At 36.8% G+C, this 19,039-nt stretch overlaps 1 protein-coding gene across 1 annotated transcript in view; it reads right to left on the bottom strand.

Annotated features, from left to right (window-relative positions):
• The window catches only part of LOC114645588 (myoferlin-like), a 131,710-nt gene that overhangs the window by 9,801 nt on the left and 102,870 nt on the right, over positions 1 to 19,039 (bottom strand). The window contains exons 34-42 of the mRNA XM_051922601.1: positions 15,348 to 15,446; positions 14,716 to 14,844; positions 10,505 to 10,660; positions 10,314 to 10,405; positions 8,151 to 8,321; positions 4,343 to 4,491; positions 1,292 to 1,431; positions 673 to 761; positions 381 to 476 (exon numbers count right to left, since the gene is read on the bottom strand). Coding sequence (XP_051778561.1) covers positions 381 to 476; positions 673 to 761; positions 1,292 to 1,431; positions 4,343 to 4,491; positions 8,151 to 8,321; positions 10,314 to 10,405; positions 10,505 to 10,660; positions 14,716 to 14,844; positions 15,348 to 15,446 — 1,121 coding nt within the window. The remainder of the gene's footprint in view (positions 1 to 380; positions 477 to 672; positions 762 to 1,291; positions 1,432 to 4,342; positions 4,492 to 8,150; positions 8,322 to 10,313; positions 10,406 to 10,504; positions 10,661 to 14,715; positions 14,845 to 15,347; positions 15,447 to 19,039) is intronic.

Genomic DNA, 19,039 nt, shown 5'->3' with positions numbered 1-19,039 from the left:
ACAAAGTTGCATGAAAATACCAGGTTTGTGCCACAGCCCACTAAAAACCAAAAGAAAATTAATTGATGGGCAATACTCACCAAAATGGGTCAGGTAACCAAAGCAGGCAGAGGCTGACAGCACTTACTTAAAGTTATATTTTAGCATTGTACCAATGAAAAAGAAGAATTAAAGCTGTGAGATGAATGGGATTGACCCTTCCTATGTCATCTTTGAAGTGATGGTAATAACTAAGTCAATGTTTTAAGATTCTCACAAATACTAGTGTTTCCCCTGGGTGAGTTCAGTATAAGACAAAAAGAATAATATTGATAGAGGAGAATTATTTTTGACAGCAGTGTATCTATTAAACACACACACATTCAGTTTTCTTTTATTACCCTTTGACATAAATATCACTCATTTTTTCTCCAGTAATGCTGGTTTCTTCAAGAATAACATCTGATGTGTTCCAAATGATAACACGCAGGATGTATCTGCATGATGAAAAAAAATATACATTTTTTAATGTCTTGCAATAAGGAAAATGCAAAGACCTAGTGCTCAATAATCTAGGAACTGTTTACCAGAGATTTGATACCCAAGGAAACAGGGAAAATGTAGACATCTCACTAAAGCAAATTATTGGATATAGTAAGAGCTTAAACTTTGAAGCTGTGAATTTTTGCTTACTTTTTTGGCTTTCTTGGATAGATGTCAAATGGAGGGCCAGGAGTCCCAAGGCTCTTAGGGAATATATCAACCCACATTTGAAGTTTTCCCTAATAAAACATTAAAATATATAAACTTCTACTAAAATATAGGAGATAACAATATACTGTATTTAAGGTAATAAATTTAGTGAGACTTGAATTACATCCACAAGATTGCTAAATGAGTCATTCAAGCTGACAATTACATCAGTGTTTTGTGTATTTAATGTTAGGCGTGCTTGTCATTGTCTGATCTTGGGATTATACTACTGTTGCCACTCTATTCAAGGTACAGAAAGAAGAATTTCATTGAACTTCATATTATTATTATTTTTTGCTTTTAATTCTATAGTATGGATACAAAGAAAACTGATATTGTTGGTGCTATAGAGTTAAAATCAATGTTGCCATATGTTTAAAATGAAAGAATAAAGATTAAAGCTGGTCCTGTGTTGTAATGGATATGGTACAGTTAATTCTATAATTAAATGTTGTTTATAGCTACACTTACTTTAAATTTTCTTAAGAATACATATTCTCTTCACAGTACCATTGGAAACAGCTACCAGTATCTTATAGTTATAAAAAAACATTCTTACCTGAGGGAGTGATTGTTGAAAGGTACTATAAAGTGTCCTGGTTTCAACATGTTCAGGAATTAGAACTTGTGTTCTCAGAACATGAAGAGCCAAACGCTCATGTGGTGGACCCAAGTGATCATGAATAATTTTACCAGCTTCTATACCAGAACGAAAAATAAAAGACATGGAAATATATCAGAATGTTTGAAGCAGCCTTGATTAAGGCCATGTAGCTTTTGAAAACACAATAAATTACATTTCTGCTAACTATTACAGGTGTAAAAAACATGTGTACTGCATAATAAATGTGCTTTCTTGTTCTGTCATGCAGATAAGGAACTTTCAATACTCTTTATTTTCTACCCAATTTTTCAATGAAAGCAGTCTGAGGTAGTCTTTAACTCCTCCTATTGAATTCCCTGGTGCTCCAAACTTCAGCCATGACATATAATATAATCACTTCAGTGTGTCTTGGGTATGGAGGAAGTCAAGGAGCAGTGGAACAGGTTTAAAAACATTTTACATGTAATGCGGGACAGGTACATACCCAAATTTGGAATTAAAAGGAAACTTAAAAAAAACTCTGCAGTGGATTAATCAAGACTTAAAAAACAAATAAAACTAATAACTCCAATGTGAATCATAGGGCATATGAGAACACGAGGACAACCGTTAAGAAGGATATTAGGGAGCCTAAAAGACAGTTGGAGAAGAATATGGCAGATAGGGTGAAAGACAACCCTAAGAGATTCTTTCAGTATTTTAGTAGAAAAAGAACAGTCAAGGAGGAGGTCAAGTGTATCAGAAATAGTAAAAGGGAATTAAAATATATAGACAGTAAAATAGCAGATGCTATAAACTAGCATTTTTCTGAGGTTTTTCACAAATGAGGAAGTGGATAACCTCCCAGTGGTAAATGGGACTACTAAGGAGCTACTGACTGACTTGAAAATTGTAGTGGGAGAAGTACTGCTCAGATTAAATAGGATGAAATCAAACAAATCACCAGGACCAGATAATATTTATCCTCGAGTTCTTAAGGAGGTTAGGATTAGGGTTGAGTTAATGTTATGCTTAGGGTTAAGCTTAGGGTTAGTGTCCCGTAATATAAAAAGGGTGACTGGGCGGATTCAAGCAGCTAAAGGCCAATAAGCTTAACATGCATCACAGGACAAATAATGGAAGGAATTATTAAGGATGAGATTGAGCAGTACATGGCAAGAACAGGAGTTTTACTGAACAGTCAGCATGGGTTCAGAAGAGGGAGGTCATGTTTTACTGGAATTCTATGAGGAAGCAACAAACGATATGATCAAAGTGAAGCATATGATATTATTTATCTTGACTTCAGAAAGCATTTGAAAAGGTGCCACATGAGCATCAGACTAAAAGAAGTTGGAATTAATGGTGCTGTTTTTAGATGGGTGCACAATTGAGTCAGACACAGGAAGCAAATGGTGATGGTGCCAAGAACCTTAATAGAATTAGCTGATGTTAAGAGTGGTGATCCACAGGGGTCAGTGCTAGGGCCACTGCTATTTTAATATATATAAAAATGATTTGAACAGAAATTTAAGTAACAAGTTGGTTCGGTTTACAGATGATACCAAGATAGGTGGATTGGCAGATAATCTGGAATCCATTGGAATCATTAAAGAGGCAATTGGATCACATACATTGGAAGTAAAAATGTTTGAATACACAATGGGAGGTCAGAAAATTGAGAACACATGAGTTATGAGTAGGATTTAGGAGTAGTAGTGGACTCATCATTATCAACTTCCACACAGTGTTCAGAAGGTATTAAGAAAGCTAACAGAACGTTAGGGTTATATAGTATGCTGTATAATACAGGAATATGGGTGATGTTTATGTTAATAATTTGAGGTTGCCAATTGTGAAAATGATGATATATTTGACATGTGATTCTTTATCGGCCAGTGCCAGAAGGTTAAAAGTGACAGATTTCAAACATAACCATGTGGGCTATCATTTTAGATTATTTCAAGGCCAGTAATTATGAAAATGACTTCTATTAGAAGGTGAAAAATGACAAATGTCCATTGCAATTGCGAATATTTAAACTTTACACATTTAAATTGAAGCATACATTTTAATATTTCCAATATTTGATGCAACTATTCTTGTTTATTATTTACTTCTACCTTATGAAGTAAATTATCACATTTGTTATGAACACCCTGAATTAGGGCAGCTAACCCTAATTCAAACTTTTTATATGTTTATTTTTTATAAAAGTGACATACATTTATTCTTACTGCAACATGTTTTCTACATGTGAGATTAAAAATCAACATTTTCCTTTCCTAGATAAATATATAGACACTTTTGTTTTTATAACTGATGACCTAATAATTAATCAAAGAAAGAACCTTTTTTTCAACAATGATTTAACACAAGCCAACAGGTCAGGTCTAGCATCCACTACAAAGTTTGGCTTTATTGACAAACACAGTGCTTCTAAATGCTACAGGGAGGGCTTATCTTTTATTTACAGACTCAACTTTCTTTCTCCTGAACTCCTGAATAGATGCAATGTGTTTTGAATGCATGTCTGTTAAAGCATCAGGTCTAACATCTTCTGCTCTTTTACTGTCTTTTTTGCCCTTGGAGGCACAATCCTTTAGTTATATCTGAACACCAGCCAAATGGCACAATCCAAAAAACCAGAAACTCGGCAGCACACTATCCATATAACTGAATCAAATATAACAAAGACTATGAAGCTGAAACATTGTCTCTCTCTTTTTTTCTTTTTAGAGTGAGAATAACCTTTACTATCTTTCCTTTTGCAGAAATGAGCTGATGCAGCCCTCTTCACTAATTAGATATTAGTTTTTAGCTATAAGGTTTGTTACGGGTCATCTCAAACTTTCTAAAGATCATCCAAGTTTATTTGTTCTGTTTTGTTGTACTAACAGAAATATCCTAAATTTATGTAGGATGAACTCGACATATAAAAGTTTTAGCAATGGATAATAAAAAATATGGATCGATTCAGAGGACCAGAGTTCTTGCTTTAAAATTGCTAAGCACTGTTCAACTTACCAAACTCTTCCAGCATGTAGTCACGCCCACCATATGACAGCGACATACCGCTATCATACACAGCAGGAGGACAGAAGCCCTTAAGATGGGCAAGATTCTGCAAAATTTGAGAAGGTCTGAGTTGGTCCCGCCACTGGTTCACACCAGATCTGTGCATTGTTGAATAAAAGAAACGACATATCAGCAGACATACAGAATTCAACAGCAAATGCAAAAAATAAAAAGTGTAAGTGCTTTACTAGATAAATCAAGAAAAGGAGGGTGTTTAACTTTCATTATTAGAACTCTTCAACCTTGAAATCAAAGAAAGCAAAATGTTATTGACCTACTTGTTTTTTTTTACCCACAGTTCACTTTACCATTTTATAGAGAATGTATAACCCAATGTAATACCTATGTAAAAAAAATTGTAAAGAAATTTCAAGCCATGTTCTTGGCAAATCCAGGTATCCTAAATAAAAATTTGAAGAGATGCACTTTTAGCAGCAGAAACTTCTATTAAATATTAACTAGGCTGTTAACTATGCTGCGCCGTTGTAGAATTTTCACATTGTACTAAATTCACAAACAAACCTGACAAAACTGGAGGGTGACTGTAATCTCTATTTTTTTTATTATTCTTGATGTATCAAATAAAACAGGAAAATCCATACTACAACCTTTATGCTGTATACACAATAATAAACTAATTAGCTTAAATTGGAAGGTGAAGGCGTACAGTAACTCTTAAGATGGCTCCGGTGTCTTGGTTAACCTTCCCATCATGTATCCCATGCCTTATTAAACACAACTTAAACAGAAGGTATAAAGAGGGACACAACATGACTGTTTAATGTAGTGTAATAATGAAAAAGCCATTACAAAGAGGAGATTTAAGAAACTTAATAGCAACAGTAAAGCATGAAATCACCCAAGAAAAATTATCAAGGGGGGAATGGCAAGTTTTTCACATTTGTGCATTGATTCAGTGTTAGATCAAATTTAAAAACACCACTCAATAACTCACGGCTCCTTTTGAAAAATGTGTTAAGTTTCTGCCTTGACTCTTAGCTCAATCACAGACTGATCGAAAGGCTTGCATGTTTTATATATTCATCTCATAAAAATAGCCTGCCCAAACAATGTTTGTGCTGCAGAAAGGAAAGCAGGACCTTTCTACAAACAGGAAAAAAAGGACGAAAAAGTGAAAAACCACTTATGCATTTTGTTTAAATACACAGTCTATAAGCAGATTTGAATTTAAAATAGTGGTCTGTCAACAAAGGACAACAGAGAAGAGAGTACCTGACCTAGCAGCCACAGTACAAAGCAAAGTGTCAAAAATGAAATAAATAATTGAAAGAATTGATATATGCTAGGAATGCAGAGATAAATATATGAATAACTAAAGCCAAGTTAATGTATTTATGTATTCATTTTTAAATCTTTGTCTTTGGGGAATGAAGGGGCATGGTATTCCATTGGCCATTACTGTTGCCACACTGCTTCAAGGACACTTTGACTTCTAGCCCAACTGTTTTCTTCTGGAAGTCTCTCCTCACATAAAAACAAACACGTGTGTGTAAGGATACTTAGACATTCTACGTTGGACCAGTGTGAGTGGAGGAGGGTGGGCATGTGCACGATTGTGCTCTGCAGTGGACTGGCACCCCGTCCTGGGTTGAATCCTGCTTTGTGCCCAATGTTGTAGAGACTCTTGCACACCATTACACTTTAACTGGATTAAGTAGGTTTGAAAATTGGCTATTTTATGTTCTACCCATTTCTGAATGGAGTTGTGTACATATAAATGTCAACATTTTAGTTTATTTCAATCAAATGGCAGACTATGTTAGCAATGGAGTTGAAATTAATAACTTACTCTCCCTATCAGTCTGTTTAAATATTTCTTGTAACCTATTTTTTTAATTTATAGAACTTATTAAATGTGTTGTTTGTTTTAATTGTGACTCAAAGCACTCTGCCAGCAGTTATCTTTGTGTATGAAGTTGTGATGGATGTTTCTTTATTCTTTTTGTTAACAACAAATTGTTTAATTCAGATATTCTTTACTAAAATACGAACAATGCTATACTGGAAAAACATCTTTTTGTAAAAATAGAAAGTGGTCTATTTATAATTTGATGGTGCATTACGTTTTTAAGGCCAATATACTTTTCTGCATAACCATTCCTGCTTTTGCAGATGTATATAATATAATGGTGATCAATAAGGAACGTGGGTTTGGACCTCACAAACTGAAGAGAAGTTTGTCTGTCAGATGTTTCATCTTTTATGTACCACAACAGAATGGAAAAATGAAAAACAGGGCTGAGACTGTGGCTAACTTGCTGTACCTGTTAATCCTTTTGGCAGGCATGTTATTGGCTCTCATGAAAAGGGATGAGAACAACTGTGCTGGAAGGTCAGCAATTGGTCAGTAAATGTGACATGCTCAGTGATTTTCTGTCATTTAAATTGAAATGGTCTGTCGACAAGCTGAGCACCTGCAGTCGGCAAGTCTAATATACCCCAGGACTAGAAGTTGGCTAAAGTAGATCAACCCATAATGATATCAAAAAAATTGCCTCCCACTATATAAACTGGAAACATTATACAAAAGATGGAGCTGTTATCAGAGTTGATAGCTTTGTCCCATCTTGATACTAACCGGCAACTGTTATGGTAAGGACCAGGAAATAAAAGTCAAAAACACAAGCATCACACCTCAGATCACTTCAGTGATAATTAGGACTTACAGCTATACTGAAGAATTAGGCACTAATATTTTCCCAAGATTACTCTTATTTGTACTTGATTAATTGCATCCACTAGTTTTGCTTTAATCCGTCATATTTCCATCAGTAGTCAAGTGATAATCAAAAAATATGTTAATCACTGTGATTAGTGAACAGTTTAAAACATGCTGTGGTTAAGTACAAAATGGACATTGTGCAACCATCAACACACACACACACACACACACGCACACATTCAGAAGGCAGGCAGCATTATTTAGTGACTAAGAACTTTAGGTTTTGGTAGATTCAGATCTCATCCTTGTTCAGACAGACAGATAGACAGACATACAAATAGATAGATAGATAGATAGATAGATAGATAGATAGATAGATAGATAGATAGATAGATAGATAGATAGATAGATAGATAGATAGATAGATAGATAGATAGATACTTTATTGATCCCCTAAAGGGAAACTCTGACAGTAACTCTGAACATAAAGTGCACAAGGATATGGTGTCCAAACAAATATACAAGCTTAAGACCCAAAACTATACACACAGTATACCCACTGTACATTCAATGAATAATGTCCCTAGTAAAATATTGTCCTTGTGCAAATGCATCACTTATAACTGGGCAGGGTGAAAACAGGCATGGAAGAACATTGTGGTAACAAAAAAAAAATAAACCAGTGCCAAAAATAAAATCTTACAAGAAATAATACAGTATGTAATATGATATGCATTCCTATAAGACAACTGTCATTGAAGTTGCGTTGCCTTTCACATTTTATATGCAACTACCAATTATCAATTTCTAAAGATCAAAAACGTACCGTAAGTGTTACACTTATGCAAGGGGACTGTTATAGGGCTCAACCTTTACTCTTGTCTATTTTCACATTGTTTACAGCTGTGAAGTGAGATAATTAAAAATATCTTGGAGCCAAATATTATTACCTTAATAACCAGCATTTCCTTATTACAAGATATTACATAATTTGCGAACGAAGAACCTAAGCACAATTTTCAGCTCAAGTTTTTACCTTATTTTTGGGATATGATATTCCACAAAAATACTTACACACAATAGCTTTGTGGCAACCCACAATGGGCACCAAAGTGGGAAAGCAACCGGTTCTCCAGATCAATCACTGTGTTGCCAACTTCATCATCTCTGCTCATCAGATCATAGTCAAAAACTGCAATCTTCAAATCTTTATCTTGTGGAATGATGCAAGTAAGTTCAAACATTCTACAGTAGTAAAGAGTTTTTAGTTAATTAAAAGATACATTGTGAATACACATTTGAAAACCTTACCATTGGTTTTTATCTCTATCATTTGGAAATGCACATTAAAAAAAGTCTGGTTTCTATTTATATATTTCTATATACAGTATATAAAATCCAACGTCTATCTATCTATCTATCTATCTATCTATCTGTCTGTCTGTCTGTCTGTCTTTCCGCTTTTCATAGGAGAAATACATAACAGATTTAGATCAGGCTTTTTTCTATAATTTGCTTGAACATTGTGACGTCTCTCATTGCGTTAAGAATCATAGTTCGCTTGCAGCAGTGATATATTTGTGCTAATCTGAGACAGAGGTTGCGGGCCGAGGGGAGGGGGAAACATTCCAATTGATGATGTCAGGAGTGGGGAGCCAGGCAGGGCCCTCCTCACTGTCCTTACACAGGCGGAGCTGTCTGTCTGTCTGCTTTTCACGAGAAAGCTACTTAATGGATTTAGATCAGGTTTTTTATGTATAATTTGCTTGAAAATTAAGGTTGATTTTGTGACTTCTCTCATCGTGCTAAATATCATAGTCCGCTTAAGGTACCAATTTATTTGCGCGAATCCGAGAGAGAGGCTTTCGGCCGAGGGGAGGGTGGCGGGGCCCTCCTCACACATGCTCCAGCCTCCATTTGAGTCGGTCTACCTCTTGCCACGTGTTGGAGCGTACCTTGCCTCCGCTTAGCTAGCAATACCTGTTTGTTCAACAGATATTATCATCTACAGATTTTTAAGGAGTAACGTTTGACGTTTTTGAGAGAGAGATCAGAGGTATATGTGTTTTAGAGGATACCTGCTCATTGGCAGAGATATCACGGCCACATGCTTTCACAATAGCTGAACACAATAAAATACAGTGCCAACGTTTGATGTTGGAGTGTACCTGCCTTCCGCTTGGCCAGAATTGCGTTTTTTTTTTTTTTAATTGATTGTTAAAGTTTGTCCTGTTTCACTTCTACGTGGGCGGAGCCGCAGGGGACAGCTAGTATAATATAAATCTATAGAAGACTTCAAAAAGAAATACACTGTACAATGTCATATATCTATATAAATTATAGAGATATTTTCAGGTAGCTTTTCTTAATAATAGATCTATGTAACATTCTTGAACCTGCTTAATATAATTCCGGGTCACATGGGGCTGCAGTCTATTTCAGCAGCATCTTTTATAAAGGAGGAACTCTCCCTGGATGAAGCAGCAGACTGTTGCAGAGTAGAATCCAGGCCAGCGCTAACCACCACACCATCATAACACCCATAACAGGTCCTCACAGGTGGCGCAGTGGTAGTGCTGCTGCTTTGCAGTAAGGAGACTGTGGAAGATTGTGGGTTTGCCTCCCCGTTCCTCCCTGTGTGGATAGCGCTTTGAGTACTGAGAAAAGCGCTATATAAATGTAATGAATTATTATTTATTAGGGGGCGGCACGGTGGCGCGGTGGGTAGCGCTGCTGCCTCGCAGTTGGGAGATCTGGGGACCTGGGTTCGATTCCCGGGTCCTCCCTGCGTGGAGTTTGCATGTTCTCCCCGTGTCCGCGTGGGTTTCCTCCGGGCGCTCCGGTTTCCTCCCACAGTCCAAAGACATGCAGGTTAGGTGGATTGGCGATTCTAAATTGGCCCTAGTGTGTGCTTGGTGTGTGGGTGTGTTTGTGTGTGTCCTGCGGTGGGTTGGCACCCTGCCCAGGATTGTTTCCTGCCTTGTGCCCTGTGTTGGCTGGGATTGGCTCCAGCAGACCCCCGTGACCCTGTGTTCGGATTCAGCGGGTTGGGAAATGGATGGATGGATGGATGGATATTATTTATTATTATAACTAAAACGGTTCTAAAATTCAACTGCAGCATCATTAGCACTAGCATCTTCTAATGAATCACTCCTTAATTTACAAAAACAACATATAGAATAGAAACAAATTAGAAAAAAAAATATTCAACCAGATAATAAAAGGACACATTACCTTCCAAATAATGGATTCAATGTATTTGGTATGTAATGATCTCTGTCTTCAATTACCTTTTTTCCCCAAATTATTTTAATATAAGGATCACACTGTAAATGGTAAACAAGAACACTTTGTTCATATACACTACAGCTTTAACGATATTATCAAATGTTATGTGTATGTCCTGGATAGGCAACCACACTCACCAGCCCATTGCTGTCTTTTGGTTGTAGATCTATACCTCTGATGATGTAAATCCTGACAATACATTCTTGTGGTTCGCTTTCAGGTAGCTCTCTGAACTGACGAGGAGGCTCTGGAACATTAGGGTCATCTGACAGGCTGTAGATGCTAAATGAACCCTACATGTCATAGCAGAATATACAGTAGGTGGCTCTTGATTTCTTGGAATTCTTAAGAAAAACTTTTAAATTAACAAAACGGCCACAAGTATTCATAATGAAATCTATTAGTATTCTACAAAATACAGAATAGTGCATTGTATGTATTGCTGAGATTTAGCTCAACATACAGTGCATCCGGAAAGTATTCACAGCGCATCACTTTTTCCACATTTTGTTATGTTACAGCCTTATTCCAAAATGGATTAAATTCATTTTTTTCTACAGAATTCTGCACAAAACACCCCATAATGACAATGTGAAAAAAGTTTACTTGAGATTTTTGCAAATTTATTAAAAATAAAAAAATTGAGAAAGCACATGTACATAAGTATTCACAGCCTTTACCATGAAGCTCAAAATTGAGCTCAGGTGCATCCTGTTTCCCCTGATCATCCTTGAGATGTTTCTGCAGCTTAATTGGAGTCCACCTGTGGTAAATTCAGTTGATTGGACATGATTTGGAAAGGCACACACCTGGCTATATAAGGTCCCACAGTTGACAGTTCATGTCAGAGCACAAATCAAGCATGAAGTCAAAGGAATTGACTGTAGACCTCCGATACAGGATTGTCTCGAGGCACAAATCTGGGGAAGGTTACAGAAAAATTTCTGCTGCTTTGAAGGTTCCAATGAGCACAGTGGCCTCCATCATCCGTAAGTGGAAGAAGTTCGAAACCACCAGGACTCTTCCTAGAGCTAGTCGGCCATCTAAACTGAGCAATCGGGGGAGAAGGGCCTTAGTCAGGGAGGTGACCAAGAACCTGATGGTCACTCTGTCAGAGCTCCAGAGGTCCTCTGTGGAGAGAGGAGAACCTTCCAGAAGGACAACCATCTTTGCAGCAATCCACCAATCAGGCCTGTATGGTAGAGTGGCCAGACGGAAGCCACTCCTTAGTAAAAGGTACATGGCAGCCCTCCTGGAATTTGCCAAAAGGCACCTGAAGGACTCTCAGACCATGAGAAAGAAAATTCTCCAGTCTGATGAGACAAAGATTGAACTCTTTGGTGTGAATGCCAGGCGTCACGTTTGGAGGAAACCAGGAAGCCAATACCATCCCTACAGTGAAGCATGGTGGTGGCAGCATCATGCTGTGGGGATGTTTTTCAGCGCCAGGAACTGGGAGACTAGTCCGGATAAAGGGAATGATGACTGCAGCAATGTATAGAGACATCCTGGATGAAAACCTGCTCCAGAGCGCTCTTGACCTCAGACTGGGGCGACGGTTCATCTTTCAGCAGGACAACGACCCTAAGCACACAGCCAAGATATCAAAGGAGTGGCTTCAGGACAACTCTGTGAATGTCCTTGAGTGGCCCAGTCAGAGCCCAGACATGAATCCGATTGAACATCTCTGGAGAGATCTTAAAATGACTGTGCACCGACGCTTCCCATCCAACCTAATGGAGCTTGAGAAGTGCTGCAAAGAGGAATGGGTGAAACTGGCCAAGGATAGGTGTGCCAAGCTTGTAGCATCATATTCAAAAAGACTTGAGGCTATAATTGCTGCCAAAGGTGCATCGACAAAGTATTGAGCAAAGGCTGTGAATACTTATGTACATGTGATTTCTCAGTTTTTTTATTTTTAATAAATTTGCAAAAACCTCAAGTAAACTTTTTTCACGATGTCATTATGGGGTATTGTGTGTAGAATTCTGAGGAAAAAAATGAATTTAATCCATTTTGGAATAAGGCTGTAACATAACAAAATGTGGAAAAAGTGATGCACTGTGAATACTTTCCGGATACACTGTAAATCTCTCTATCATTTAAAGTAGTTTAAAATATGTGTAAATAACAGTGTTATTATTTTTCAAACATTTCAGAAATGTTTAATGATAATATCATTTTGGGTGGGGCAAAGCATACTATTTGGTGTTTTCATAATAAAATGAGACACAACCCTGTTCAAGAGATTTTCAATAGTACTCTGTTGAACTTCATGAAGTTTGTTCATATCTCTAGTCAATGGCTTACTCTAATTTTAACACAAACCTGTAAGATGGTTTCAGAAATAATTCTTTTTTCTTTTAAATCTGTAGACTGTTTAACATATTGTTTCATGTAGTACTTACTGCACTAGTTTTGGGGAAATCACATTCTCACATGACACATCTCTCTATTGTAAAAGAAAATCTTGAGACAAGACTATTGCCAAGAGATTTTTTCAAATCCCGCCCTCATTTCAACCACTTCAGGTTAACGGCCCACACTCAACTCTCATTCGTGTGAATGCTTTTGTCAGGCACAGTTCTTGCGTTCTCAGCTCTTACAGTTCCCAATAAAAGAAGACTTATTATGTCCAAATCTTATTGAAGAATTTCATCCCGAAGGGTTATCAACAGAAGAAATTTGTACATGGGCAGTCAAACGAATTAACGATTGAAGTCAAACGAATTAACATGAAAATTGTTGATCGGTTACATGGCAAATTAAATTGAGTATCAATAGACTATGCTGAAACACTTGGTGGTGATGGTGCGGAATATCCCGTAGAATATCGTACATTCTAAATCAGAAAACCAATGTGACCGTTAAATTTTTTGACCTCTAAACCCCCATAATAATACGCTAATATGCTTTATTTTTAGAGACCAAGGAAAAGCTTAAAACAATATAAAGTCCAGATTATGACAAGATTATAAAATAATACATCCCTTGATTGGCCTTTAGGATTCTGATTTACTGTGTTTTATAAAAGCTTTTAGTGCTTTTTTTAAATTTCTTTAACAAATTTTGACTTTGGATCTAATAATTACTGCTTGTTTTAACATTATGACTGTAAAGATGCATAAGGGTGAAACCCATCAATCACATAACCAAGGTAAACAAGCCATTCAATTCTGCATCTTTGAAAGTCAAAGGTGAACTGAGGCAGCAAATAAAATGTAGCCTCTGAATACAGGAATTAGTGAAATTGTAACAGAATAAAGAGGTATGTTAGCTTTTCACGATAGACAAATATATTCACAGCACTGCAAATAGTATTCAGGAAAGTGTGGTTGTGCATAATGTCAAATTTAAAATGAGCTGCAAATTGCTAACCGCACCTACCCAGTAAAGATGAAAATGAAACCAGCAGGTGGATACATAGTGTACCTCTCTGTGTCAGCCACCTGAAGGCACATGTTATCTACATATTTTCTCTAAAATCAGAATAACAAATTAGGCAAACCACCTGTTTTGTGTCTACTAGAAGGATAACGTGTAGCACTATGCCGAGATTTTTCTGAGAGTGACCTGTGAACAAATTGTTGGTACACTGCTATATGTGCCATGTCTGTGTGGCACACATTAAGCATCTACTACTGTGGTCTAGGGAAAATAAGCAGTCGCATGAAGTATAAATTACATTTTTTTCTTATATAAAAAAATACAGTAAATGATAAAAAAACAGATGATACAACCTACATAAAATAAAATTAAATTATAGTTTACTGCTATTAGACATTAAGAACAATAATACAGAAGCTAAAATTCACAAAATTAATTTTCTGATGCAATTTCAATGTGCCATATTTATGTGGTAGAATGTTGCAAATTATGAAGTTACAAAAATATACATTTTTGTCCAGTTACTTTAAGGAATATTTATCTATTGTAAATAATAAATTTTACAGTATTATAGCTACTTTAAATAAAATATACCTGCAGTTTTAATGAATTTAAAAAGTTGTATCATTTATTTTTATTATGATTCCTTCAGTGTGAGCAAAATCTCTTTATATATCATAAAAGACGATATGCACCATTTAATTAGTTTGTTTACTAATAAGCAATCTTGAATGTCATGCTTGATTATTCCTCTTATGCCTCTTTAGAAGACAGCACATAACCTGCTGAGAATTAAGGAATTTTAAACTGTTCATAATGTTTAATTTGTACAATAATGCAGGTATATTTTAAAAGCTGTTGTGAATACTTCTATACTGTATATTTCCAGCTATACTCACTAAAATAACTTCATGTCTTAACACTGTCTTGTTAATATAATAATGTTTAAAATAAGTCTAACCTTAAATTCCCCAACTACTGCTGGGTATTCCTCATCCTCGTCGGCTTTGCCTCTATAGAGTTTAAAGGTGTGGCAAAAATCTGTTAACCCCTCATAATCTGGAATGTCCTCCAGTTTATCGTCAAACACCTGCAGTTGTAGCAATGGAGAAAACAATGTTAAGGTCAAAAGATCTTGCATGATTCTTACTATCTTAGCAAATCAGCAAGTCTTATTAATGATGATATGAGTATTAGTTTCACTACAGGTTAACAACGTCTGTGAAAGGAATCTGTGAAGCGTATCTTGTCTAATGGCATATGCCTTTTGTTTCCAAGAGTGATGGAGCCAGTATTATTCCCCTTTCCCATTCCTAGATAAACGAAAAAAGAACAGTTCTTTCTCTTCATCATCATTTACATTCTGTTTCACTGGTGAAAACTACACCAACCAACTAGGTCATCCTATTCCTAGCAACTTCACAGAACTCCTTCTGTTGAATTTCCACAAGCTCATAGTTCATCTGAAATGTATCATCTCTTTGGGTTCTTCTTTCAGTGGGCCATGTCTGGTATAGCTTCCATGTGAGGCACTTAGGGGACATCCTAACTTTATAATTAAACAAACTCACAACTAATAATTGTCACTTTTACCTTCAGAGTGTCATAACCCTTTTGTAGATATTCTCCACATTTGTCGTGTTCACCTATTGAAGCATAAAATTTGCTCCACCAATCAACAGAATCTCTTTCCTAGAAAATAAAATACAATAATAGTTTGTAATGGCAAAGTATGACCTTGGAAAGTCAGTTTCTCAGCTTTTATAAAATGACTTATTATTTTTCAATATTAAAAACAAGCATTAATAGTGTGGCAATTAAACTTATAGACAACAACTGACATGGAATTTGGGTTTTGTGTACACAAGTTAACAAGGAGCAAGATTCACTGGGACAATTAAGTAAAAAGTCAACAGAAGCAGAATGTAGAATTTTTAACATGATAACTACAAACAGAACCATCATTATGGGTGGGCCTCAGGGTACCCAGACTGTTCAGAGTGTGTATCAGTTATTGAAAAAAATACTCTTTGTAAAAAACATATGCACTACTGGTCAAACAATTTAGATCATCGCCATTTTTCCAGTTTTTATTGAAATGTAAACAGTTCAAATCCTGTGAAAAACCTGAAATGGTACACGAGTAAGAGATAAACTGCCATTGGTTAAGAAAAAGTTCAGGTTACCAAAAACTGAAAAATAATGCAATTTTAAAAGTTATTCAAAAAGGCCTTTTTCAGGGAACAAATGACGAATTAACAAATTTTAGCTTTTCTGCATCAATGCAAGTTAATTAAGCTATGAATGTTCATTCAAACAATTCCTACAAGTGTCCCAGCATTTGTTGATTACTTACATATCCTCTCTCTATACGAAATCAGTGTGGGAAGAATCATTATCTTGACAATATTGCTCTGTATATTGCTATCATAATGGTGAGAAAATACCATTAACAAATGAAGACAGACTATAGAATAACCCTTAAAAATGTAACTCTATCCTTCATAGAAATTGCAAAAAAAACCAAGGTGTCAGCGAGTACAGCTTCCTAAACTATTAGTCAACTAGATTACTGTAATGCACTCCTCTCCTACCCAAAAAGACATCAGTTGATTGTAACGAGTGCAGAATGCAGCTGCCAGAATCTTAACTAGGAAAAGAAAATCCGAGCACATCTCTCCAGTTTTGATGTTACTACATTGGTTACCTGTGCCATATAGAATTGACTTTAAAATACTGCTTATGGTTTGCAAAGCCTTAAATAATCTCGTTCCGTTTTATATTTTGGAATATCCGTCACCTTACCTACAAATTGTAAAATTAGATCTTCAAATGAGTGTCTACTTATAATTCCAAGAGCTAAACGTAAAAGAAGTAGTGAGGCGGCCTTCTGCACCTAAAATCTGGAATAGTTTACCGATACGGTGGAGCAGTAAAAAAAACTGCTAAAAACACATTATTTTAACATGGCTTTCTCATAGGTTAATTTTAGTGTAACCCTGATATTCTGCATATGAATTTAATTATTTTTTTTATCATGGCTCCTCAATCCGTACTAACCCCTACTTTCTCTGCTGTTCTCTTTCCGGTTTTCTGTGGTGGCACCACCACCTGATCAAGGCACCATGCAGTCCCTACATTGAGGGATTGAAGGCCAGATGTCCACATGACCATCATCATCAAATTCTTCCATGTAAAGCCTGAAAACCATGAGGACTGATTGAGATCATTTACTGTATGTTAGGTAGAATGCCTAGAGGGGGCTGGGCGGTCTTGTGGCCTCAGAACTCCTGCAGATTTAGTTTTTACTTTGGAGTTTTTACTTTCTCGTATACAAAGTATAGGGAAAGTACTGTAATCGTCCAAAAATTCAACCTTGAGATTTTGATGAATCTGTGTGTGTGTGTATGTATGTAAACACGATAACTTGAGTACACTTTCACTTTGGTGAACCAAATTTTGCATACAAGTATTAGGTAAAAATACTTAAATTTCTATCAACTTTTGAGGTATTTCCAATAACCGGAAGTGGTACTTTTTTATTCATGGAGCTGCAAAGTTCAATTTATTCAACTTTACTTTTATAATAATTGTTCAATATATTATTAATTTGATTTGATTTGTTGTTGATGGTTCTTTAATGTACATAATATAAAAATATAACAATTGTCATGCGGTTTACTCCTCAAATATTTATCCCCATATCTGAGTATACTGGAAAGGCGAGGAGAGACCACTCCGGATTTTTTTTTTGTTTTTTCTGTCCTCCTGGCCATCAGACCTTACTTTATTCTTTATTACTTAGTATTGCCTAATCTTATTTTTATATTTTTCTTTTTTTTATCTTGTAAAGCACTTTGAGCTACATCATTTGCATGAAAACGTCCTATATAAATAAACTAGCCAACCCGCGGAGTAGCATACGCCACATAATTATGTATCGATGGGTGAACACTTCCTGAAAACCACAGTTGTCCAAATGGGGTGGGTTTGAGGATACGACTGTGAGTGAATGCAAAGATGGAACTCTGGAGAGAGGACGGGGAAGAGGGCCCGAGGTTTCGGGTCCTAAGCCTCCAACGATGGGTCGGCACAACTGGAAACGATCCTTCTGCAGGTTCACCTACGGAACCCGTGTTAGGACATTTACATCCTCTAGATAGGCATTCCGCCCCCGCCATTCTAGTCTGCAGATTTCTTAAGTCATCTCTTAGTCATCGTTCAGTACTCACTGCCTGCTCATATGTCCGCCCCCAACTCCTCACCTGAATTGCTTTCGTCTGTGTACAGTCCACATGCACTTGTGAGTCACGTTGACTGTTCATTTTCCACACACCACCTCAGTCGCATGCACCTGTGAGCCACGTTCGGGCCGGGTGAGGTTTCCCGTATTGAGTCCAATTAAGCCACAGGCTCCACACCTGGTGGTGCCCTTCCGTCAATTCCTTTCGGTTTCAGCTTTGCAACCATACTCCCCCCGGAACCCAAAGACTTTGGTTACCCAGTTGGCTGCCCGGCGGGTCATGGGAATAATGCCGCCGGATCGCCAGTCGGCATCATGTATGATCAGAACTATGACGGCATGTAATCTTCTTCGAACCTCCGACTTTCGTTCTTGATTAATGAACACATTCTTGGCAAATGCTTTTGCTCTCATGCCGTGGTTGGCTGTTTAGTGAATTGTTGGTGGGTGGAGCTCTGTGAGTTGGCGGGCGTGGCTGTCTTGCGTGCATCTTGCTTGCCATGGACTTAGTGAATTATATATATAGATGTTGTTGTTGTTGTTGTAAAAGGAACTTGGAAACTGGAGGAAACTCTGACAGGTACAGGTTGGACAGTACAAAAGCCACAGTAGAATCAGACGATGCATTTCTGAGAGTCAACAGCTTGCTTGATAGGAGCCTCGCAGAACAACAACTTCAATCACAGTTTAATAGCTGTGCAGTATCCATATCTTCAATTGTTTATTTCTTTGATGCTTTAAATTTAGTGTACATTGAGACTGGAGGGTTGTCACTGGGCCAAACAATCCTCTTTTTTTTCTTTGCAGTTTTAGCAGTGGTTTTCCTTAGACACTTGAGCTGTGAACCCTGCAGCTAAAACCTGCTATTGACAGTTAAAAGTGACGCTTTCATACTTTGACTACTGATATTAATAATGCTATATTAAAATAGTTTTCAAAGCCAAGACCAGAATTAATTATTGCAAATCAATATTGACTAGTATCTACCCACAAAAATGCAAATACATGCCTTACAATTTAGTTTGGGCATAGAGTGTGACTG

This window comes from Erpetoichthys calabaricus, chromosome 2, assembly GCF_900747795.2.
Source record: "Erpetoichthys calabaricus chromosome 2, fErpCal1.3, whole genome shotgun sequence".
NCBI classification, from domain to species: domain Eukaryota; kingdom Metazoa; phylum Chordata; class Cladistia; order Polypteriformes; family Polypteridae; genus Erpetoichthys; species Erpetoichthys calabaricus.
The sequence above is the reverse complement of the archived record's forward strand: the minus strand, read 5'-3'. Positions and strand labels throughout refer to the sequence as shown.